General features: G+C 41.8%; 1 protein-coding gene across 1 annotated transcript in view; it reads left to right on the forward strand.

Annotated features, from left to right (window-relative positions):
- Positions 1-2,478: 2,478 nt before the first annotated feature.
- MAP1B (microtubule associated protein 1B) overlaps positions 2,479-25,415 on the forward strand; it is a 103,880-nt gene continuing 80,943 nt past the window's right edge. Inside the window, exons 1-2 of the mRNA XM_003408093.4 lie at positions 2,479-2,704; positions 10,800-10,901. Coding sequence (XP_003408141.1) covers positions 2,521-2,704; positions 10,800-10,901 — 286 coding nt within the window. The 5' untranslated portion in view covers positions 2,479-2,520. The remainder of the gene's footprint in view (positions 2,705-10,799; positions 10,902-25,415) is intronic.

The following is a 25,415-nucleotide window of genomic DNA, read 5'->3' on the forward strand; positions in this document are numbered from 1 at the left end:
CCCTAGTCTGTGTTCTTCCCATTATGTCTTTGTTTTTCAAAGTGTGGGCGAAGAGTTAGGTGGTTCATGGTCATAGCATTTAATTGCATTGACTCACACAGTAAGAAAGCTCTTCTGTTGTAATTTTCATTCAATCTTTCTGTCATGACATCAAGAACAACTTAGTTAAGTGCTTAGTATGTCTTTAACACCTCACTCACATTTACTAATCTCTACTTTTAACCTAGAGAGGGTATACCACAGGCTCAGTCTTGTGCAAGTAACAGTACCTAGCAAAAATTTAATCACATTATCTTATTTTCATTGTTTATAATATGGATACCTCCTATTTATGTGATATTGGTGTTTCCATTTATATGTTGTTGTTGTTAGGTGCCATCAAGTCAGTTCCAACTTATAGCAATCCTATGTACGACAGAACAAAATACTGCCCAGTCCTACACCATCCTCACAATTGTTGTTATGCTTGTGCCCATTGTTGTAGCCACTGTGTCAGTCCATCTTGCTGAGGGTCTTCCTCTCTTTTGCTCTTTACCAAACATGATGTCCTTTTCCAGGGACTGGTCCTTCCTAATAACACGTCCAAAGTACCTGAGACAAAGTCTTACCATCCTTGCTTCTAAGGAGCATTCTGGCTGTACTTCTTCCATTTACAAAGCAACATAAAATTTCAGTTAAAAAATAAATTGAAGTAAATTAATGAATGAGTTGTTTAAAGAAAACTATCTCAAGAATAAAAGCAATGGCAGTTCATAGTCTGGAAAGAAATTGCTAGATGAGGCTGGGCTCCAATGGCTGACCTTTGGAAAACAGTGCACCTCACCATAGTCCTCCCCTCCCCCATTCTGACCTTTGGTGCTAGCCTCACCTCTATAACAACAATTAAATGTCTTCTCTTGACCAAGACACGATCTGTTACCATCTCGCTGGGAAACTCTTAGTCATTGTTCACTGGTGAATTCAGCTCTCCAGTAAGTTTGCCACAGCCCCCAAATGCTACAGTCCAGACAGTATCATTATTTCCCTTTGATCAGATTGGCATGTAGGATGGCTGCCCACCAGGTCTAGCACATCAGGATTTCAGGAAAAAGCTAAGAGCAAAGACTACAAGTTATGGTGCTTAACACTGAAGACAAAGTGGGTTTTCTTTTTTTTTTTTTTTTTGGCAATCTTGGAATTATCCAGGTGATTTTAAAAAAAATGCATCCTGGTGTTAAAGGTATATGAACTACTCTAATTTCCATCCATTCCTCTTCCCTAAACATTCAACCCCCCAGTCTTTTACAATGGTACCGTATTTGCACACTTTGTTCCATTTCCACCGCCCTTCCTCAGACAGAAGCTGTATTCAGTAAGTCTGTGAGAAATGGTTGTAGAAGGGTGTCCTTAGGAAAAAAAAAATGCAACACGTTTATGAATTTTTCTAGACAAAGACACTAAAAAATCCCCAATGCTACATATATTTTAAGACATCATTGTCAAATAATTTTGCCTGTGTGCTCCCCAAGGAACTGAAAAGTACATTATAATCATTGTAATCCTGCTGGGTAGAGACAGTATCTTCTATTCTTTGTTATGCCTGATACTATCCATTCAGCATGTTATTAAGAAATCTGTGTCTAAGATAATGCATCTGTATTGCTCTCATTTCCCATGAGCACCACTAAGTCAGTATTTTTCACCCCTGGGCCTTCTGAGTAGGATCCAAAGCCTGAACAATAGCAGGTTAAGGTTTTGCACGTTTGATGTACTAAGTGAAGACGGTAAATATTGCTATTGGTAAATGTCTTCCTAAACCCACAAGGTCAAAGAAAAGACAGGTTCCGTCTTCCTGGGCAGGGTACCCTGAGCATCAAATCTACTGTAGCTATTAAGGCTCCTGAGAACCTGGCCTCACTGCAGATGGGGTGCAAGGCAATGGCCTGACTTGTGCACCTCAGACAAGGGAAACACTTCATTCTGAAAACGGAAGCCCATTCTAGTCTCCTGCACAAGCAGGGTGGGGGTTCAGAGCCGGCAGTGGGTGTGCATGTGTGGACTACAAGTGTTTTCCCCCTTGACGGCTGCAGCGAGAGCCGTTACGGTTCCCCCGTCCCCGGCTCTCGGCCCTGCCCAGACCATTGTCCAAACACCTCGTCCCTCCAGCTTCCGGGCCGCGGGCGAGATGATTTGCTGCAGATGACATCAGCCCCGGGCCAACGGCTGGAAGAGCTGAGGCAGCCAACGCGTGAGGATGTGCCGGGTGGTCCTTTCCTCCTCCTCTTCCTCCTCCTCCTGGGCTCCCTGACGAGTCTCTATGTAGAAGCGGCACCGCCTCCCCGCCCTCTCTCACTCCCCACTCCTCTCCGCGGCGCGCTCAGCGCCAGCTAGGAGAGGGGGAGGTGGCACGCAGCGCCAGGAGGAGGGGGGACGCAGGGGGCGGAGCGGAGGCAGCACCCTCCTTGATAATCCTTTCTCCTGCGGCAGAGAAGAGGAGCAGCCGGAGCGAGACACATCGCCGAGGCACAGCAGGCCGGCAGGATGGCGACCGTGGTGGTGGAAGCCACCGAACCCGAGCCGTCCGGCAGCATCGCCAACCCGGCGGTGTCCACCTCACCCAGCCTGTCACACCGCTTCCTTGACAGCAAGTTTTACCTGCTGGTGGTCGTCGGCGAGATCGTGACCGAGGAGCACCTGCGGCGCGCCATCGGCAACATCGAGCTCGGTAAGCGTCCCCGCGTCCCCAGGTCCCCAGGAGACCAGCGCAAGGAGACGCGCAAACGCGACCCCACCCAGGGCACCATGGCCACCCTCCTCCCCCGACGCTCCCCACACCCCTGCCGCTCCCTGCCACCTCCCGCACTGCGTCCAGAGTCTTTTCTGGGTTACTTTCGGAGAATAATCCGAATTATTACATTTGAGACCCTGAGAGAGTAAATGCCTGATAACCTTGAGGGAATCTGTCACGGAGCTGACCACCGCCTCTCCCGCTAAATGAAAGGCAGGTGTCAGAGGAGCGGAGGCCACAATAAAGGTGCAATCGCAAGGGGCCAAAGAGGGGTGGGGGAGAACCTGATGCAACCACTCCCTTTCAGCCTCCCTCTCTCTCTCCCTTCAAATGGCTGGGGGTCCCCTCGCCGGCAGGCCCTGGGTTGAAACACCATGTGCCAAGGCCCGTGTGGGAATAGTCCTCACCCACGGCCACCTTAGCCCCCGAAAAATGCCTTTTCTGGCTTAAAAACCGCAAGATTCGTTCTTTCCTGGGAATGACTAGGCTAGTGCTAGGGCCACGCCCGCCCCCACCGCTCCCCACCCCCCCCCCGCCCGGGATGCAGGGATGGAGAACCGCCTGCGCTCCGTTCCCAGAGAGAGCCCGCCTTGCTACGGCCCCTGGGTCCTTAGTTGCAGCTTTCAGAAAGGACAATGGGACCCCAAGTTGCGGGGTGGGGCTTCTTTTAGAAGTCCCAGCCTCAGGAGGGACGGCTGGAGGGGAGGGGGTCGGCGGGTAGCGCCAGCTCCTCGCCGATTGCCCGCACGAGGAGCGCGCTCTGCAGAGGCCGAATAGCGGTTCCCCGGGAGTCCTGGGCGGGGCTGAGGGGGTCCAGCGGGCACAGCCTGGGGCGCGTGGACCGACCGGTTCCCCAGCCCCACCCAGGCTGCCGCAGTGCTCTTCACCCGCCCGCCGCACCTGCCCCCTGCACTGCGGCGCCCATCGGGCGCGGCTGGCTGGGCGTGCGCTCTAGCCGGGCCTCGGGCTTTTGCCAGGGCTGCGCGCCCCCACTGCTCCCTCAGCCCGGCTTTGTTGCGCTCCGAGCCCCCGGGTGGACAGGTCTCGTTTCTGCCTTTCCCTTTACCCCCACCGCTCCCTTCTCCGTCCCGGTCCTCCCCTCGCCCCTGGCAGGCGTCGCCGGGTCCCTCCGCAGCCCCAGCCGGTGCTCTATTCTCTTGGGGTGGTGCTGAAGCGTTTCTACCCGAGACACCGGCTGGTGGGCGTGGTGCAGTCCGCACTGCGGTCTCTACGGCAGCCCGAGGCGGACAAAGGGCGTTCACGCAGCCCTCGCCCCCTGCTCTCCCCACCCCCAATAATAAAAGACGAAAGAAAATGCTTGTTTTAGTTGAAAAAATAAACGCTTGTCATCTGCCTCTGCATTTGGAAACGGCCACTAGTTACTAGAACAAAAGGCTGCAGGGTGGGGACTGGAGTTAAGGACCTGGTTCTTTTGTTTAACTTTGAAGCACTGATTTTCCTTTTCAGCTAAAAAAAAAAAAAAGTGAGCAGAAAGCAGTCGTGTTATTTTATTCGGAAAAAAAAAATTCAAGAGTAGAGAGATTTCTCTAGTGAAATGCTTTATTTGAGCATCTCAGCAACCCTTCATTTTCAAACCACAGGCCTTTAATCAGAACTGTTTTAATTTGGTATATTGCACATTTTCCTCCTTGAAAAATTTCACACGTACTGACTTTGGGTGTGGTTACTGTAGGAATCAATTACTTAGGATTTTAAAAAATATCATTTGCACCATTGCCAGGGAAACAATAATACATCAGAAGATGTTTTTCTATCTATAAAATCTTCATAACCACTCAGTGTGGTGCCAGGAGAGGGATCATCACCCCCCATTTTAGAGCGTCCAGAGAGGCGGGAAGGATAGGAGACTGGCTCAAGGTCACACCATTCACAAGTGACAGAAGGACCAGTACTGCAGCATCGCTTGTTTTCTGGCCCTGGCACTGATGGTAGTGCAAGGCAGGCTAACATCAGAGAGAAATTTCAAATACAGCAATTTTCAGAGCTTGCCTTTGTACAGTCATCCACTTGTGGGCAGCACCCCATGCAGGGAGATGGGTTAGCAGTCACCTTCGATCTAATTATCTTCCTGCTTTGTTACTTGCTGATCATCCTTTCAGAGCGGGAATCCTCAGGGGGTTTATTCAGCCTGCTTCACTGAGTGATAAGATTCAGAACTTACCTTCCTAATTCTTATTAAAAAAAAAAAAAAGTGTATTGAAGTATTTTATGTAGAGGAAAGGGCACAGATCATAGATGAGCAGCTCAATGAATTTTCACAATACAAACACACCTGTGTTATCCAGATCAAGAAACAGACATTGCTGGGATCCCAGAAGCCCACCTCAGGTTCCCTTTCCAGTCATCATGCCTTCCTGATTTTTTAATTCCCTTATTTGCTCAGGTTTTTGCACAGAACTCTGAAATGGTTTTATTGATCCCATTAAAAATCAACCAAGTGAGTGAACAGAGCTGTTTCCTTATTCAGAGTAACAGATGCTGCCTTTCCTCTGGAGATTGCTCTCCTGGGTCTTGGGGTCTTGGCTTCAGCTCCTGCAGCAGCATCTTCCAATGCTAAGTGAAGATACTGCTCCAGTAGCTTTTCAGATGATCTGAGATGACTTAGCAACAGGGCAGGTTGACTCTGTTCCCCTGTGGATGACATGCTGCCTCAGCCTTCAGGTCCCAGCTGGGCCTCCTCCAGAAGTCACTCTGGTGGCGCTGCTGTTGTTGCTGGTGACACTGGGTCATGTTGTGTGAAGCAAGATGGATCTGCTCCAGGGGGTTTGGCTCTGAACCTTAGTCACAGGCTGAGAAAGCAGTTCATCATCTGTTACTTTTTATCCTATTTCCCCTCCCCTCTAACTGAGGCTCTGTGGGTTTAGAGACCCCGGTGACTTGGGTTCTTGCCATCTGATTATTGAGGGGTCTCTGGGAAGACCTAGAAAATAACCTGTAAATCTGTAGGGAGATGGTGGTAATGCAGTAAATCAACAGGCCTGAAAACATCCTGAATTGGATGTTTAGTAAATGCTTCTTGAAACCAAGGAAGAGAGATGATTGCTCTAGTCTCTTCAAATATATTCAAAAAGCATAATGTGGGGCCTGGCTGTATCTTCCCCAGAGTTTGCAACAATCATCTTTCCTTGGACTGGTCTAGCTTTGTTTAGTTGTGGAAGACCTTATGCCAAACCATTGTCTCTACCACTGGCTCCATGCCCCGCCCTCTCCCTTATTAGCCCACAACAGGGATTTCACAGCCTTCCTCAGTTTTAGCAGAGCCCCTACTCCTCTCGTTTATTTTAATACGTAGACTGCATACAGCCATGCTCGCAAACTGAATTCTAGAGCCCTGTGAAAGGAGTTTTCATTTTATTTTTTCAGAGGAATTAAAACATATAAGAAATACTAAGTGTCAATTTGATGTTTCCAGTTAATGGTGAACATTGGGAATCAGCAGAATTTGTACATAAGAGAGAGAGATGTGTAACATCTCTTGCTCTGGATTGATATAAGTTTAGCTGATTACATTGCAACCCAGATCATTTACTGACTGTCTTCTGTCTGAGATAGTAATACAATTAAGAACCCAGGAAGGGTTTGGGGTTTAGTTTTTTGTCATTTTGTTTTAATAGGAAAAAACAAAAACAAAAAACCCATACATGGTGGGAGTTAAATAAAATGTTGGGAGAGTGTTACATTTATGATACTCATCTTTATATTTTTCAAAGTCAAAAGGCAGATGAATTTTTGCTTGCACTGCTTAATTGGTTTTGTCTGTTAAGGGTTCTGTAACCCGTGTTGAAATACAAGCCAGTTCCAAAATTTAAGGTCAATAAATTGGTAATTCATTTTTAATCTTTTTTAAGGGCTTATTTTTTCAACAAGTTCCAACTTTTAGGTCAATAAATAAATTATTGTAAATCACTTCTTTTATTTGCTTCTATTGTGAGCTGTTATCCGAGACCCAAATTATTTGTTATCAATGCTTCAATGCTTTGAAATTATGAGCTCAATATATAAGATATTGTCTGCTTTACACATAGCATGCACATTATGAACATCAAGTTGTTGGCTAAAAAAGGAAAAAAAAAAAAAAGGAAATTGGATTGAGGATCACCAGGTTAGGTGGTTAGGTCAAGGGAAAGAATAAGAAATCTTTTCCCTGAAAATAAAGGCTGCCTGAACTTAGCATATCATTTGTTTTAATTCTGTTTGTTTGGTTTATGTCTCTAATCTGATTTCAGTAAGCTTTTAAAGCATAATTTTACAAATAGAATCTTATGATTATAGCTTAGTGATTTAGATATTTGCAAAAATACTTAAAAACTATTTCTCAGAGAGAGCACCTGCAGCCCATAGAAGAAAATGAACTTGTCTAAGGCCCAAATAGGAGCCTGGTTGGTGCAGTAGTTAAAAGCTATGGCAAGCTACAGCTGCAAGCCAAAAGGTTGGCAGTTCGAATCCACCAGCTGCTCCTTGGAAATTCTATGGGGCAGTTCTACTCTGTCCTGTAGGGTTGCTATGAGTCAGAATTGACTCGATGGCAGTGGGTATACAATGGGTAAGGCCCAGATAGCTGTCAAATAGAGCCCATGTGCCATTTCAACCTTTAACACATGGCCATTTCATTCTGCTTTCTGAAATCTACTGCCTCTTTTAGTAATATAGATATTAGCCATTTAAATGGAAGGTGCTTTTTTTTTTTTTGATGTAGGTTTCATTAAACAATACTGCAGGATGCTTGCATAATTGGTAAAGTAGGAGAGCTATAGTCTGTATACCATAGGCTATCTGGTTCTTTCTCATTTTTCACCCTGACTTGTCCTGTGGTGACCCCCCACCCTTCCACACATGATCTTTTCTCCTTTGTCCATCTGTAAACTTCATATGCATGTTAGCCTACCCTTTGTGGACTCTTACTACCTGGGGTCAGAGAAGAAAAGTTCCTTTGTTACCTCCTGGCCAATAAGGCCAGGCAAGAATAGGCTCCAGAAAAACAGACGCAGTAATGTCCCTCACCTCCTGGCTGGGTGGTTGCTGCAAAGCAGGCTGTGAGCTTCTTAGGATGCCTAGTCACACTGCTGAGTTCCTAGGGCTGACAGATGCCCTCTGAGCCCAGGTGTTTAAAAAGTCGAGGTTCGCCTTATCCCACCCGGATAAGCCAGCAAGAGGCACAGTCTTCATAGAGCCCTGGAGAAGCTAAGGCTCAGGGAAGAGCTTGATCTGAGGTATATTGGGGGCATAGTCAGAAGAAGGATGCGGGATTTGTCCTGGTTTTCTCACCCTGCATCAGAGACCAGATAACTTGCTTCTGCAAGGCTTCATCAGAACCTCTTTACCAACACCCCAGTATCCTCGCCAATGATGAAAAAAGAGAGAATCTGGAAGAGCCAAAGAGATATTTTCCCATTCTATGAGCTCTAGAGGGCCCACTCTTAGCTGACTTAGTCACAAAGGGGAGATACACCTATTAAATGCAATATGAACTTTCATTGCAAAATACCACTTCCCTCTAGAAATATTATCCAGTAGAAAGTACCAAGTATAAAGTATTTTATTTTTAAAATCGGTAGAGAAAGTGGCCTGTTGCCAAAATTTCTCTTTCCAACTAAAATAACTAGTGAACCCATTGTAACCTTTATTTTATAAGTGGTAGTAGTGATTTTTTAGTAGTGATTATGCATTGTTAAGAAATAATTTGGCTGGAAACTGTTCACCTAAAAAGAGACGCTAAGCTAAATTTTTTAATTTCATTGGGAGTACAAAAATGAGAAATCTTAGTTTTTATCATCTGTTTACTAGTAAAATTTAAAACTTACTAAAATAGTTTTTCTATTGTTTGGTGCTTTCTCCATCGCTAAATTATAAATCATAAAGCCAGACGTTTATAAAATATAAAGGAAACATTTAATTGCATGTGTCATGGTAAGTAAATTGAAGCCAAGGAAAAAATGGTGAATGACAACGTAAGAGCAAGTCTACCTATAACCCCAATGAAGTCATTCAAATAAATGTAGCAATTTGGACATTAGTTGGAACAAAGGCAGAAAATTGTATGAATTTAATTTAAATACATGTTTCATTATTAACTTATTGACCCAGGTTGACAAGCCAGAAGACAAAGTAGAGCTCAGACCTGGAGCGCAGAGAATGCAGTCAACAATACCAATTAAGCAGCTCAGACAGGAACTCAATGATTTTTCACACTAGATGAGTATGTAGTGTATATGCTGAGGTAAAATATTCTAATGAATTCAGACCTCTCAACCTGTCAAGCTTTCCATGAAACAAAAAGAACCCATTTATCATTTCTGGACTAAAAAGATACGCAAATCTCAACAAGCCTTTCTTGTTAAAATTTAAATACTCCATTAGTGCAAATGCAAACTGAGGCTGTTAATGGTTCCGGGGAGACCCATAAAATTCTTGTAATAATTTAGCCCCTCTTTAGGAATGTTAACTCTTGCATACCTGAATTCTCCCCATTTATCACAGGAGATATTTTTGCCTCTATTTAGTAGACGTATGTCCATTTGACAATATTCCTCATGGTCAAAAAGGTCTTTCATGTGTAATCTGAAAAGGTATTTTAGATGTGCAGTGAACTGAGTTTCCAGAATTTTCGGAGGTAATATTTATATATAGGCAATCTTGATTCTTTGCAAGATGGGAAAACTGCACAAGATATAAATGGGAGTAAAAACAGATCATATTAAGGAATTAAGGTGTGTTTAAATAATACACTGCCATTTCTATATACCTAATGGTCAAGTCTGTATACCTGACTAATTAATGATCAATAAAAATTATTACTTGTCCAGATGCTTATTTAGAGAGAGTACACCTGCTGCGTTACACCTAGAGGTTCAAGCCCCTGCCCTTAGTAGGTATGCAATACATGCTAGTTGCTCAGAGATTTGCTCTTGGCAACTGAGGATGCTCTCTCTATATAAGGTACAGTCATGAATACTACATATTGGCTTCTCTTTAGCAAACAGACATACCCCAGAGTTCTGTGGTTCCCCATTTTTCCTCACTTACTCCCCAGATCTCCCTTCTCTGATGTCCTTTGGGTTTACCTCTGAGCCATTCTATCTGGGAGGGCAAGAGAGAGGAGGGCAGAGGGAAAGGAAGGAAGTGACCAGGGAGATCGAGCATCAGCACAGGAAACTGCCTTCATTCTCGCCCTGGCATTCCTCTCACCCCAAGTTCCGGACTTGAGAAAGTAACCCTGAACTTCTGTGCGAATAGACCGTTCGTGGCCTCCAGCTCCATAGTTTTATAAAGTAAAAAAAATTGCTACATTTCTTTGCCTTTGGTAAGATAACTCAATACAACTAACAATTGTGAATGAAAGAGCTGCCTGCCAAGCCAGTCAGGTAAAATAATGCTTGGGAGGATGGGTAGGCCAAGTCTCGAAGACTGAAATCCAGCCTTCTAATCAAAGATCACACAAATTTTGGATTGATAACTAGGGATTTAGAAACCAAGGTCAAAAATGGAATGGGTAAAGAAAAGAAACTATATGTGCTCACAGAATACATCTGCACAGTGCAAGAACATCATTTTAAAAACAAAGGGCGTAATGCCAGTCCGCAGATCTTCTCTACCCCCATTCTACATTTTCTTACTACCTACAAGTGGGCCATGGGAAAGCCAGAGATGTTCTGGTGGCCTCTTAAGCGGCTCAAGAACACACCATCTTTCTGCCCTTCCTACTTCCGCCCTGGAGTGGAGTCTGTCATTTTCCTAATAACTGTTTTCTTTTGCCCTTCCAGAAAAGCTGCATTTACATTTTTAGGAGGGGCAGAAGTTCAGTCCGCACTGCTAGTTATCTCTCCCTTGTGGCCTGGCAGAGAGACCCCTCCAGCCCTCCCATTTTGTGGGCATCCCTGCTGGTCACTCAGCTCTTCAGAAAAGGAGTTTCCACATCCTCCCCTCAAGCCTGAGAAATGTTACAGTGAGGTTTTCCAAACTACCCTGAAATGACTAGCTGGAAGCTTGTAACTGTCTTGCTTTCCTTCCCTAGGAATCCGATCATGGGACACAAACCTGATCGAGTGCAACTTGGACCAAGAACTGAAACTTTTTGTGTCTCGACACTCTGCAAGATTCTCTCCTGAAGTCCCAGGTGAGGGTTTGTTCAATATTGGTCAATGTAGAATTTGAAAGGACAAAGAGAACAGACCATTGGCTGAAGGCTTTGTCTACAGCCTTAAAAAAACTTCATCTTATTGCTAAAGGATTTTTTGTATTTGTTATTATCAACTGGGTTAGCCAGAAGCCACATTCAAAGTCTTCACTGCAAGGGTTATCTCTTTTGTGGATTTTTAGCAGTTTTTAAGTTTTGGGGTAAATTTTTTTTTTTTCCTTTTATCTCACTGTACTCTGAGCTCAAGAGATTGCTAATTATTTACATGTTAATTTTACTTAAATGTGGTTACGAATACAAATTGGATACCTCCAGAATCCCACAACATCTATGCCATTTCAAAGTTTAATATACCCCCATCCTTGAATTATAATCCACTGTTGCATTGTCACTCACCTTCCTTCGTGTCGGTAAAGTGAGTTGGATATGCCAAACTGCTGTTAAGATAGCCTTTCTTACAGAAGTGAAAAAGAATCCTGCGAATAATTACAGGTAAGGAGACAAAAACTTGTCTTACATGAAGATGCTTCCATTAACCAGCCCGCTTATTGGGGATGTAGTTGGGCCATGTTTGTAGGGCTAGCAGTGTGCTTATGCTGACCCATCCACTTGCCTTCCCCTTGTAAGCAGTGATCCATATTTCTCCCACTTGATCACATCGGGGAGTTATGGGATAGTTTCTGGCCCATAAAGACTTCAAACCCAGGATGTGTTTCTCAAAAGCTCCACCATGGATCAGCCATAGACACTACATTGCATTTTATTTCTTGAATGTCACTTGAATTTTATGTAACACAGAGTAGAGAAAGTTCTTTTCTGTCTACATGTTTTCGTTGTATGACTGCTAAGCTTATTGGCATTGATACAAAGTCAGAAATGGAGTTCTGTCTATTTTGACTGTGTAGATGGTATTCTGTTAGCATTGTGCAAGCTGAGATTTAAGTCCACTTTTATAGGATGTCGGTGCCATCATGAGTCAAGGTTGGCAGCAGCTCGCTAGCAGTATGCCACTGAGACCGTTCCAGCTCTCCCCTTTGGATATGATATTAGAATAAAATCCCATACATTTTGGTTATCCAAATGACTTGTAGTTTCCAAGTATGAGATTGAGTAAATATGCTAGGAAAAACTTAACAAGAACCTGTTCATTAAAAGTTAAACTTGCTGCAAAGCCATGTGAAAAGCCAGCTCTTAAGTAACTTTGCATTGAGGAAAAAAAAACAAAGAGAGAGTGAGTATGATCCAGAGCCTGTCAAACAGCAGACAGTGAGTATGACCCAGAGCCTGTCAAACAGCAGACAGTGAGTATGACCCAGAGCCTGTCAAACAGCAGAGAGTGAGTATGACCCAGAGCCTGTCAAACAGCAGAGAGTGAGTATATCCGGAGCCTGTCAAACAGCAGAGAGTGAGTATGATCCAGAGCCTGTCAAACAGCCCACCATTTGCTGAAGTAAAGGTACAGTATATGGCTGTTTCTGCTTTTGTGTTGTGTTTTTGTGACTTGCAAATCTCTATAACTTTTAAAAATCATCTCACAAAAAATCAGAAGTATCCTTTCTCCTACAGCTATGTTTATTTCAAAATGACAGTAAAAGTCAGGCTTTTATCCCTTTTTTATGTAGATTGTTCAGTTTTCTTCTTATGACTGCTTGTAAGACTACTTTTTGGTAAAATGTGATTCCCATTGTGTTCATTCATACTTGAATTTGTTTTATAGACTAACAGCTGTGTATTGCAAAATAGAAAGGCTGCAAGAATTGCTGAATAATTCACCAATTTTTGACCAATAACCCAGTGTTAACTGTTGTGGATTAAAAAGGTCAGGTCCCCCCAAACTGCCACTTGCAGTAAAGACGGGTTACCTACCTAGTTATATCCGTGCTGTGCTAGATGCTATGTCTAGGGAGTGGCCTATGGACACACAGCATCCTTACCATTCTTGCTGACTCCAGAAAGCACTAAACTGTGACCAGCCTCTGAGTACATTGTACAGGACCAGTCCCCTCTGTCGGGACTAAGCATCTAGAAAAGGGCCATTTAGGAAGCCTTTAGCTTTTTGTGATCAAACCAGAAATGGTTTACGGAAAAAATCAAAGTCTATTTGTTTGTAAGTGGGTCCAAATCTAGTAGGCTCTTCCCCATGCACTGAAGTTTTCTAAAAGCTAACACGTGTAACTCAGGCCATCTTAAATGGAGCTGGCTGAATCTGCATTTAGAGTTTTAAGATTCTAAGTTAACATAGAGGCAAGGAACAAGATAAATGACAGATCCCCTAAAAAAAAAAAAAAAGTCATTTGTTCATTTAGTTTTTTTTTCTTTTTTTTAGGCTAGCTGATTGCAGAGCTGTGGTAAAGTATTTGTTGTCTTCCCTGATGCAAGTAGATTAGGGATGAGGTTGCTCTTATATCTGTTTTACATTCCTGTCCGTCATTAAACCTTTTGGAGTTGTTTTTAAAAATTAGAGATTGCTTATAAAAGACTGGCAATAGCTTCAAGTTGTAGCTAACAGAGATTGTCCAGGTGGCACAACCGAATGTGTTCCCTTGTACTAGCTTACCCCATTCATGAGTTTTTAAATATAGTTTTGAGATTTAGTTTAGCCATTTCTTCAAGATTACTGGCCCCATTCAAGGCAACTCTAAAAGGTTTAGTCATTTTGAACAAATACCCTTTGAGCAGGAACCTGTAGTATGAGCGCTATGTTTGCACAAGGTTGGGGAGGGGGGACAATATGAATAGTGAGACTGTGGGTTCCCTGGTTCCCCAGAACATTAGCCCTAGAATCTCTAAGCCCCATCTGACTCTGGCATACTATAGTTCATTGAATGGTAAGCCATCTAGGGTCATCTTCTTGAACCTGATGCAGAATTGGCTTGCCTACAGATTATTCAGCAAACATCTCCCGTGTGCCCAGGACCCATACTCTGCTGATTTGCTCTGGACAATCACCAGGCATAAAACCCTTTCTGGCTAGTCTAAGCAGGGGTCATATGAGACCAGTTGTCTTGAGAGAAAAGGTTAGATATTCTTTCATGAGCACACAACCCGTCTTTCACTCATGTAAAAATTCAACTATCAAGTCTTTTCAAAATAGAGCAATACTTCGACAACTTAGCAACAAAAAGACAAATACCCCAATCATAAAATGGGCAAAGGATTTGAATAGACATTTCACCAAAGAGGACATTCGAATGGCCACCAAATACATGAAAAGATGCTCAGCATCATTAGCCATCAGAGAGAAATGCAAAACAAAGCCACAGTGAGATACCACTTCACTCCCACTAGGATGGCTAAGATTTAAAAAAAAAAAAAAGGAAAATAACAAATGTTGGCAAGCATTTGGGGAAATTGGAACCCTTATCCATTGCTGGTGGGAGTGCAGAATGGTACAGCCATTGTGGAAAACAGTATATGGTTCTTCAAAAATCTAAAAATAGAACTGGCATAGCAAAAAAAAAAAAAACCCTAAAAAACCAAACCGGTTGCTGTCAAGTCGATCGGACTCATAGCGACCCTATTGGACAGAGAACTGCCCCATAGGGTTTCCAGGGAATGCCTGGTGAATTCAAACTGCCAGCCTTTTGGTTAGGAGTCGTAGCTTTTAACCGCTATGCCATCAGAGTTTCCAGAACTACCACATGAAATGAAGTCTTGATATATGCTACAGTATGGATGGAGCTGTAAGACATTATGCCAAGTGGAATAAGTCAATCACAAAAGGACAAATATTGTATGACCTTGCTTATATAAAAAGACAAGAAAAGGCAAACATATAGAGAACAAAGTTTATTAATGGTTACCAGGGTTGGGAGGGAGGGGGAAAAAGGAGGGTTAACAGTGTGAAATAGGGATGATCAGAGGGAGGCCTGGTCCTGTACAATGTAATCATAGGCTAGAGAGGGAAGGTCATAGCGTTTTCATAAGGATCAAAGGAATTAATGCATGTGAAGAGCTTGTCACATGGTGAACAATAAATGTAAGCTAGTATTAATTTTTTTTTTTAGTATTAATAGTCTCTCCCATATTAAGGATCTATTTGACTTGTATATTTGGCAATTACTGAATTTAGAGGTTGGCGGGCTTCCTCCTTGTAGTAATTTTTAATTCATATTAAAATTATTTCTCAGTGAAACAATTGCCTTCAACACTATCAAAAGGCACATAGCTGCTGGTTATGTGTAGGGGGCAGCAGCATTCTATGACTGAGCTTTGGAAGGTACTTTGGGCAGGAGAATAAAAGGGAGGCAGTCAGTGCTTTAAGCTTCTGGCCTGGCACGCTTAGAGCAAGGTTGTAAATAGACCACTTGCAAATGGTGTTGTCAGGTCTCTATGAGGGGATGCTAAGGTGCAGTGAGGGTTTGCTTGCCTGGTTTCTAACTATGATAATCCACACTGCTCATTTTCCGTTCTACTCTCCCCAGTAAACGAGTGACTGTAGACCTTGACAGTTTTAACAAACTGGGACTTCTTAGGGTTTATTTCTTCATCAGCTGAATAAATAGCAAGGGCTTGGTGTATTTACGTTTTGTCACTAGTTTCATAACTCCTGGATCGCATTAACAAACCTGCACACGATGTGACTGATTTTGTAATGTGTACAGGGGTGGTTTTGCTTATGAATCCATGCCTTTTCCCTAGAAGGTAAACACACCACTGCCAGGCATCCTTGGATTTGTGCTGAGTGACTGTTAAACATTGGTTTTGATGGAGAACTAAAATTGAGCCCTTTGAATTTAAGTCATGCGAATCCTCTTCTCCCATTGATATTAATGAAGCAAGGTTTTGCAGCTACTATTTGTTTGTAGAATGTTAAGAAAATGTTAAAATGCTCTTAGCAAATGCTTAAGAATATTTTCCGTCCTCTTCCTTCTGGTCTAGACTTGCATGTTTAGTCTGTTGTTGTGTAGAATTGTAGCTTAATTGTATGTGCCTCACATGCACCCACCGCTCTATGACAGGGGGTAATGAATGGGTTTTCAGCCCTGCACCTGACCTCTCAACAATAAAGCACACAAATATATGTTCCAGTTGCATTAAAGAGGCTGCCTTAACGCTGGGAGAACCTGCTATTTTAGAGGGGCAGTCAATACTTTATCGCCATGGTTTCTCTCTCACATGCGTGCACAAGGACAGGCACTTGCCCACATGTCCACGAGGCTCTTTTGGGGAGGAATCCTGGCATTAGAGAAACATAACAAATAAAAAAGAGAGCCTTATTTCTGTTGAAGAAGCCAGACCTCTTTTTAATGTCCATTGAGGTCAATGCTGGCCACCTGGGATGGAGACTCCCTATTTTAATGCAAATTCCTCGCCTTTCTCCCCCTTACCCTGCCCCTATCCCTCCCTGCCTGCCTGGCTGCAGTCGGTGGAGTGGTCACAGCCCCGCCTGCTCACAGCTCTCGCCCCAGCGCCCCCATTCAGTGTCTGCAGCAGGAGCCACGCACTGTGGACCCCCAGCCCCTTCCCTTTATAACAGTGAAAGGACCAGACCTTCAGAGAAGATCCAGAATTTGTAGTGTCTGCTACACAAGGTGGAATTCCTGCGAGGTTTGCACTTTGCTCAACTTTAAAATTTGGGGATTCTTGGCATCCAGATGCTCACACCTTTATGTGATTGTGTGTGTGTTTGTGTGTGTGTGTGTGTGTGCCCAACAGAATGGAATAAAATGGTGCTTCATTGCCATGGTCAGGGGCTCGCATTCCTCAGGGTCGGTAATAATGGCTCATTCAGACCACCCTAGAAATACCTATTCATCTCACTTTTTTTTTTTAGAGTAAAAAGGATGTTTTGCTCTGCCGACTGTAATGGCTCTCATGCAGTTCCTAATGGGCACAGTGGAACCACTGGCACAGACACGCAGCAGCAGGAAGGTAGCAGAATATTGGCTGCCTGGGCCCAGTAGCCATTTTGGGGAATGTCAATAGCCCCTCCATTAAATCCAACTAAGGACATTGCAGAACAGCTTGCTCTCATTGCTAATCAAGAACAGCGTCTTATGCTGCATGGCAGCGCCTTTGTCTTCATTTCCAGAGACCAAAGGGACCCCATGGTTTTTGGTAGTAAAGTTGTTTTTTTTTTTTTTTTTGAAAGAAAACACACAACAACAGCAAACCACCAAGCAGCTATGCTCCCTTTGCTTTGTACTGCCTGCTTTGGGATGGTCTATCGGGGGATTTTATTCAGCATCTCTGGATGCACGCTAGAAATAGGAGGAATATGGGGGAAGACGAGGAATGAAGCATAAACTAATAGACTTCTTCAAACAATTTCAAGTAATTTTTTTTTTTTTTGCTTTCTAATAGGCAAGGAACTATAAATGGATATATGGAAGAATGAGACAGCCTCATAGTTTAGTGGGGGGAAGTAAGTCACCCACAGCTTTAAAAAACACTAACAAAGATTGTTTTCCTAATTTACAAATGCTGTGTGGTGTGTGTGTGTGTGTGTGTGTGAGAGAGAGAGAGGTGTTTACTCAAATTCCTGAGGAAGACTAGGGGTGAGACTGGATGTTACAGGAAGCACTGCATTTTGATTTTTCAGTCCCAATGACAAAGGTTACCCAGGTACCAGCAGCCCCACCCCCACCAAAGCCGCAACCCAGGACTAATTAAACGCTACCCGGGCAACGATCAAGTATCCCAAAACATCATACTCCAGGGCTCACCCCTTTTGTTTTCTCTGCAGTGGTCTAAGGGTAATTTCCATTGCCTGGAAGTCAGCTTTCCTTGGTTCCAGGGAAATGTGAGAAAGTAAGAAAGGCCCCTGGGGAAGGCCACTTCAAAATGGACCTCAGGGACTAGAGAAATTAACATAAATATAAGACAAAAAATAATGTTATTTTAATAAACTATGCCAATTTATGTTAAAAAGAAAAAACTAAACCAAAGCCTTTGCCATCGAGCAATTCCGACTCATGGCGACCCTATAATTTATGTTAACGGCTTGCATATGGTCAAGACTGGGAAGATGAACGCTTATAGGAAATGCAGCTAGAAAAGAGTTGCACATGATTTAAAAATATAATTATCTAATTAAAAATGAACACTAGTAGTGGTTCATTCTCTCATTCTCTCCAGCTCCTTCTCTCTTTCCTTCCAGACTGAGGGCAGCTTCCACCAAAAGGCTAAGGGAAAGTAGTGTTTTACTGAATGTGGCTCTTCTTAGTGGTAACCACACCTCATTTTCAAGACTCAGAATGTGGTTGCCTCTCAAAATTGCCTTGTGACCTTCCCTAGAGGTTAAGATAAACTACGAACACCCCAAGGGCTGCCTTTGTTGTCTTAGAGAAGAATCCTGTAAACCTGTGCTCTACTATTAGGCTAACCCTTTCTTTCTTAATGAAACAGGTCTTCACTGGAGGCTATGTATAAACAAACATTGAGCATTTGGGACCAAATTCACAGCTTCTTTGTTTTCCTCTCACATGTTTGCATCTCTAATGAAGGAATAGCTACTTCCTGAGGGAACAACACATTTTCCCAGCACTTTACCCCAATAACTTCGCTTTGCCTAATAAAAAACCAAACCAGCTGCCCTCAAGTTGATTCTGATTCATAGAGACCCTATAGGACAGAATAGAATTGCCCCATAGGGTCTCCAAGGAGCGCCTAGTAGATTCAAACTGCTGACCTTTTGGATAGCAGCCGTAGCTCTTAACCACTGGGCCACCAGGGTTTCCATAGATGCTGCTTTTTAGTTACTGAAATATCACATTTGGGAAAGTTAGCCTGATAAGAAGAAAATAAAAGATGGAATAACTTCCGTAACCCAGGCAAACACCTCTCTCTCAGTGCAGAGATCCTCGGCCATTTTGAGTGGCTGTCCTCTGCCCTTTTAAACTGTTACATTGAAGCTTTGACTTTTGAAAGACCACTGGAAACAGGTGTGGAAATTACTTGATGAAATTCCTCCCCTTTTGAACTCAGTGCCTTTTTAGAGATGGTATAGCAATCACTCCTTAGAGTTCCAAGCAGTCTCAAATAGGAAGAATTTTTGGCCATGCCACTCAGTGGGAAGTGGTGTTCACAATGAAGTCCCAGGGCCTTGCAAAATGCTGAAGTGCTTTATAGGTAGTTGAATTATGTTCAGTGTAATTTGTTCAGGTTTGTGTGTGTGTTTGTGTGTGAGAGAGAGAGAGAAGAGAGGGCAAGCTCCAACAGGAGAGAGGAGAACACCTAGTCTAATCCATTGGGAAGGAGATAAGTTTTTCACAGTATATGATGTATTGTTTTAGAAGGTGACCTATTATCTGTGAAAAAAATTTTTTTTTTTATCTGTGAATCTGTCATTAAATATTTGTGTAGTAGTTCCTGTAGCAAGAGGCAGTTCCAGTTCTTGGTTCAGCAGGCCATATGAAGATGTGTAAGCAACTCTGGCCTGAAAGCTGTTTACAGCTGAGTGGTGGAAATAAGACAACTACCAGAACAAGTCAGTCTATAAAAATAGTATGTGGCAAATAAGGATTTAGCAGGAGGGTCCCTCTGTAAATTCTGTTTGTTCAAATTATTTTTAAAAATACATGTACATAAAAAAATACACATTAAGGATATATTATGTGAATATATAATCATATTATCTATATAAGTTGAGGCATAAATGTAACATACCCAAACATACTGAACTCACTTTCTGATCAAGGAGTTTTGAATACGAGCTCAATTATTCACTAGTTTGGAGATACATTTAAGTTAAGCCCTTTAATTCAATTATGAAAAGATTTTCCACTCTGGAAGCACGTGAGAACAAAACTGCAGAACTGAAATCATAAAATTAACTTCGAGATTGTTCATCTCTGAGTACTGGAAAATTGTCCGTTGGCAGACTCAGAAGACATAAGGGACAGTTTGTAAAAGGTTTTATGGGAGCAAATCTGAAATAATTGGTTCACCCACTCTGAGGCTTAGATAGTTGCTTTGGAGAGCACTCAATTCTGCTGTCCCTGTGACTGGGAAGCAGAGAGGTTGAGAAGCTGGTTGCCAGGACCTCCCCTGCTAGAAAGTCCTCCAAGCCTGGTCTAATGTAGCAGGTCTGGTTCGCCAAGGCTATTGTTGCTTATATGGCTCCCTGAGAAGTTACTGTGAGTCAAGTTTCTTCTTAAAGGGATTAGACTAAATCGTGGTATCCTAAACTTTGTTCTGCCAGTCATTAACTGTGTAAAACATTAATAGATGTTCCATGGAAAAGAATACCATGGTGAAATAAGTTTGGGAACTATGGCATATAAGATCTTATTCCTTGAAAAGCCATACTGCATGTAAAGGCATATAATAAACTTGTTAAATTTCGTTTAGCCTTATGTTTCATTACCTTATTTGACCAACTACTTCTAGCACCACTTGGGCCCATGGACCTGGATTTCTGTAGAGCATAACGTGGGAAATGATGAACTAAATGATACCTAAGCCCCTTCCGGTTTGAATCTATGAATTTTTACTAAATTGCCTTACCACCGAAATGTAGAAGGGAGCTTGTCTTACTCTGTTGAGCTTGTTAAAACAGTTTTTATTCAGGTTTTAAAGTATCAGTGAAAGAATTTTGTTTAGAAAATCTGCCTCTCCCATTAACTAGTGTGATTAACTTTAGGGGAAGATGTCCAACCTTGGGCCAGCACAGCTTTTTGACACTCAGCCTGATTTCCTAGTCTGGGAATTCCTGGCCCTGGGCTTTTTCTATCATCTTTCCCTTGCAGAAAGACCAAACAAGACAAAACTTAATTATGTTTGCATAATGCCAAACACCTGGATGGAAAGGTGTTTCAAAAGTCAAACCCATGGTTGTTTTACCTACACAATGCCAAATAGGCAATATATATGTTGTTTTCTCATTAAAATTAGAATTTCCACATTGATGTTGGGAGCTCCATCGAGTCTCAGATTAGCTGCTTATTCACAGGTCTTAGAAGGAGGCTGAAGGTTGAACCTCATGAGCTGCAGGTTGAGTGTGTTAAAAATCTCAAGCACATAGTTTATTATGGGTAATTGAGAATGACCTGCATTTTAATAAGCATGATCAGCTGTGCATGTCTTGTGAGCCATCAATTAGCACAGCGTAATTTAACAAGTCAGCACATGCAGATATAAATGCCCTTGGGAAGCAATGCTCAGATCAAATTATTACTGCCAGTTCACAACTTGTATGCTGGTAATCATTATCAGAAGGTCATGATTATCTAGTAGGAAAAGTGATTTTTATGGTAATATGTCTCATGATTGACTATTGGTATCTAATACCTTTAAGGTTAGCAATCCCAATTCATCCTATCTCTAATTTGATCATGTTTGCAAAAAATGTTTAATTCAGTCACTAAAATCTAAATGTGATATGTTTACAGCAAACCTCACAGAATTTTCTAAAACTCAAGATAATTTATGCACAATAACAATGTTGATGATAATAACCCTATGGATGAGAAGTACGGTGGTCTTCTTAATCAAATATTCTAGAGTTGCCAGTAATTCCTTATGGGATTATTGTTTTTCAAAGTTTTAGAATCCAGTAATACAGTTGTTTCTTTTATATGAAAATCTCAAATTTTTCTAGAATTGACTACAAATTCCTAAACCAAATTTATATATTAGCCCAGAATATTATATACTCAAACTATTTATAGAAAACACATATTTAGAAATCTGTTATCCCCTCTCCCTCCCAAATAAAGTGATGTTTTCAAAGGGAAGTTTTTTTTTTTTTTTTGTAAAAGAGGCATGTGCACACCTTGGGTAAATATTGGCATTTTATTGAAGCACAGGCCAAGTGAGAAGCATTCACACAAGAGGAGAACGCCAGGAGAATGCACCTAGTTTGCCACCTACTTGGAACCCAAACTCAGAACAATCTAATTGAATCTTTCCTGGATGATTCAGGAGGAAGGTCTTTTCCCTGTGCCCCAAGGTCATCATTATGAACATTAGTGGTAATTACTCTGTAAAAAACGAGGGAGTGTTGATTAATAAGACTCTGTAAATGTGAGTCTTACTAATGAAACAGTGGTAAGCAAACTCTTTATATTAAGGCTGTCAAATGGACACCTCAGTATTAATACGACTGCATTTCTATGTAACCCGTTGCTGCTGAGTAAATTCTGACTCCCAGTGACCCTACAGGACAGAGTAGAACTGCCCCATAGAGTTTCCAAGGAGCACCTGGTGGACTCAAACTGCCAACCTTTTGGTTAGCAGTCATCTCATCACACTTAACCACTACACCACCAGAGTTTCCTTAAGATTGATCAGGATATCTTAAATCCTGGGAATAGAAACGTTTGTATGGCTAAATCATGCAGCCATTTACTTGTGCATACATGATACTGTGTGTGTATGACTTATATGTTATTTCAAAAATAGCTGAAGCCACATCCATCTTTTCGTTTTCAAGAAGAATTAGAACATCCCAGTAAATATCTATAGATGCAGAAGTGACATTTCATGTATTTTCACCTACTTTTCTTCCATTATTTTCTCATCTGTATCACTCATGCCTCTTGTCTCCTCTAATGTCATCTGTTTCCCTCCTGTCTTTCTTTCTTCTCTCCTCCTTTTCTTTTTCCTAGCGCACCCTTCCCATCCCCCAACCACCGCCTTCTTTTCTACAAATAAAGCTGGTTTGGGTTATTTTAAAAACATCTAACATGAGATCAGTGTCTACTTTTTAAAGAAGCATTACATTATGTTTTAGTTATACATGTCATTATACTGTGTCTTATTTTTGTTTTATTGTGTTATACATAGAACAGGGACTATTTGGAGCCTTTGGAATAACATTCTAGCATGTAAATATAAATGAAATAATATGGCAAATTGACTCACTCCAGGGGTAGTCTAGAAATACGATTCAGTCATCAGATAGAAATTTCTATTACTGGAATCTTTTAGCCAGCAAATGGATTTTCTAATAAAAAAAGAAAAGCAGACTCATCAGAAATTTGAAACTAGTTACCAAAAAAGCTCCAACTTTTCCAAGGAAAATAAGAAACAACCAACGAAACAAAAACCTACCTTGAATGAGAAAAATGGGGTAAATTTTTTCATCTTCCAGGATTCTAACTTTTCAGAAATGGCTTTCTCCCAATTGCAACTGAATGATAAGAAAAAAGGAATGCAATTATCTCTTAACCATAGAGATAAGGAGGCCTGAGACTAATGTCCCTTGATAAAGAGCTTTAGAACCGTGCCTGACACATAGTACTGGCTCCATGCAGGTAGGACAGTGACTAATGAAGTGTCATAGGTTTGAGAAGCTGTAATTAGGCTTGAGCAATAAGCTGCATAAGAAATCTGAAAATTTGCAGTGATTATTTACATGACAAACAATTTTTTTACTATGGATTCTTTTAAACATTGAGGTGTGCCAAAGCATTTATTTACAGACTATCAGTTACTTTCAGAGACTTAGCAACATAGAAGCTCTGGTTAAGAGCCAGTCTCTTGAGAAACAATGGACAGAGCCTTGGGCAAGGGGTGGGGGCAGGTGAGGGGATATGTGTGTGTGTGTGTGTGTGTGTGTGTGTGTGTGGTGGGGCAGAAAATCTGATCTCTGATCCCTTTTCTACTGCTAAGTAGATTTATGCCATTGTGGAGAAATTACTGAGTATTTATGAACTTTGTTTTCAGTATTTCTAAGGTTCCTTTTATATCTAATTGTTGGTGATATAATATCTACCTAAAATATATAGATGTTAGTGAAAAAAGTCACTCAAATATTTTTTTAAAAATGGTTTTCATGCAAAGTTGATAAACATAGCTAATGTGTAAAGCCAAGATGTCTTGTTGGTACAAAGTTCTTTGGAATTCATAGGACGTAACTTGCTTGTCTGAATAGTGAATGAAAACATTTACACTAAGTCTATTCATTCCACAGAAGTATGTTGTTTGTCTAATGGAATCTGGTACTGTGTCTAGTACTGAGGTTAACAATGATAAGCCAGAAAAAAAAAAGACATGGTCCCTACTATTGAACTCTTTACTCAAGGTGGAGGGACAGACATTAATCAAACAGTCACAAACTGTGTGAAGTACGAGGGAAGAGAATATGGTGCTATGTCAGTATAGAAAAGAGGAAACTGACCTGGTCAAGGGAACTTTAGAGCTGAGATCTATTAAGGTATCAGGCACTCTATTTAAGTTTCCTTTTTAATGAAATATTAATAACCCATCTTAGTTTTACAGGTTCTGGTGTAAACAGATTTATTCTAAATTTCATAAGAATCAATGTGAAGCACATTTCTTTGAAAACAGAAACAACTAAATAGAACTTGTTAAAAAATATTTCTATAAAGATGTCAATATTCTAGTAAGAATTCTACTACTCTACTTTGAGTCAAGAATCAAAGTACCAGAGAACTACCTGAATTTTCTGTGGCCACATGAAAACATGGACTTAATTACAAGTTTGCTGGGCTGCCAAAATCCCAATGAGAAAAAGAGATGTGAAACAGAGACATCAGAATTTGAAGGTTTATGTGGTTACTGAGAATCATACCTTATGTATACGTTGCTTGTAGAGAACGATGAATGGGGCGTGAGGTTCTTCCCAGCACTGCTCACTCTCAAATCTTAGCTTATCTCCTGAATTCATCTGAAATTAAAGTATGTTATAATATTTTTATTAATTTTTTCTTGAAGTGTTCTGAACCTTTCAGTCTGCAGACTGTGGCCTTTTTTTTTTTTCAGCCAGCAAAGTTCTTTATGTATCCTTTTCAGTTTTTCTTTTCTAGTTATTCTGATTTTAGCCTTAAGAATATGTATAATCTTATAATGGAACTTGGTGTTATATCGAATCCTCTGTCTTGTCATTTTCTCTTTGGTCTTTTTCTGTGTGTCCTGGGAGAGCATCGCCCACTTGCCCTGCCCACCCCAGAATCAGCATTCTGCAGTGTCAGTTCCGCTATTTACTGCCTCGGGTGCAGATTTACATTCTCCTATTGCGTTTTGGGCATCGACTCGACAGCACTGAGTGGGTTTTATTGCATTTTGTCTTCCCTTGAGTTATTCTGTTGAGTCAACTGGCTCCTTCTTTTTAAATCTCTGCCTGTAATTCAGCCCACCCTATCTTTGTTGCTTTCTGTCATTTCATTGAGGCCGTGCTTGGTACCTTTCTGTAGACACCAAGTATCATTTTCTAACATTTTATTGTGTTTCTTATAGATAGTCAATTTTAGAGAGATATTTTTTCCAGCAAGTTTCAAGATAATGATAGTTTTTCTCATGCTGCAGAATCTTTTTCAAAGGTCTCATCTTGAGTTCTGTTTTTTTTTTACTCCTTCTTGAACAAGTAAAAGTCTGCCCAGACTCAGCATTTGCCCACACATAGGGTTGTAGAGACTCCTTAGTGGTTCTGGCTGCCCACTTGGGCGCTGGCAGTTTTACCCTCTCCTAACGAGAACCAGGAAGTCAGATTCAGGTTCATATCCCTGCCCCGTGTCCATGACCCGGCAGGCATTCATCAGGTGTGGAATCCTGGCCTGGGAAGAGTCGTTTTCACTGTCAGTGCTT

This window comes from Loxodonta africana, chromosome 2 (assembly GCF_030014295.1).
Source record: "Loxodonta africana isolate mLoxAfr1 chromosome 2, mLoxAfr1.hap2, whole genome shotgun sequence".
Taxonomy (NCBI): domain Eukaryota; kingdom Metazoa; phylum Chordata; class Mammalia; order Proboscidea; family Elephantidae; genus Loxodonta; species Loxodonta africana.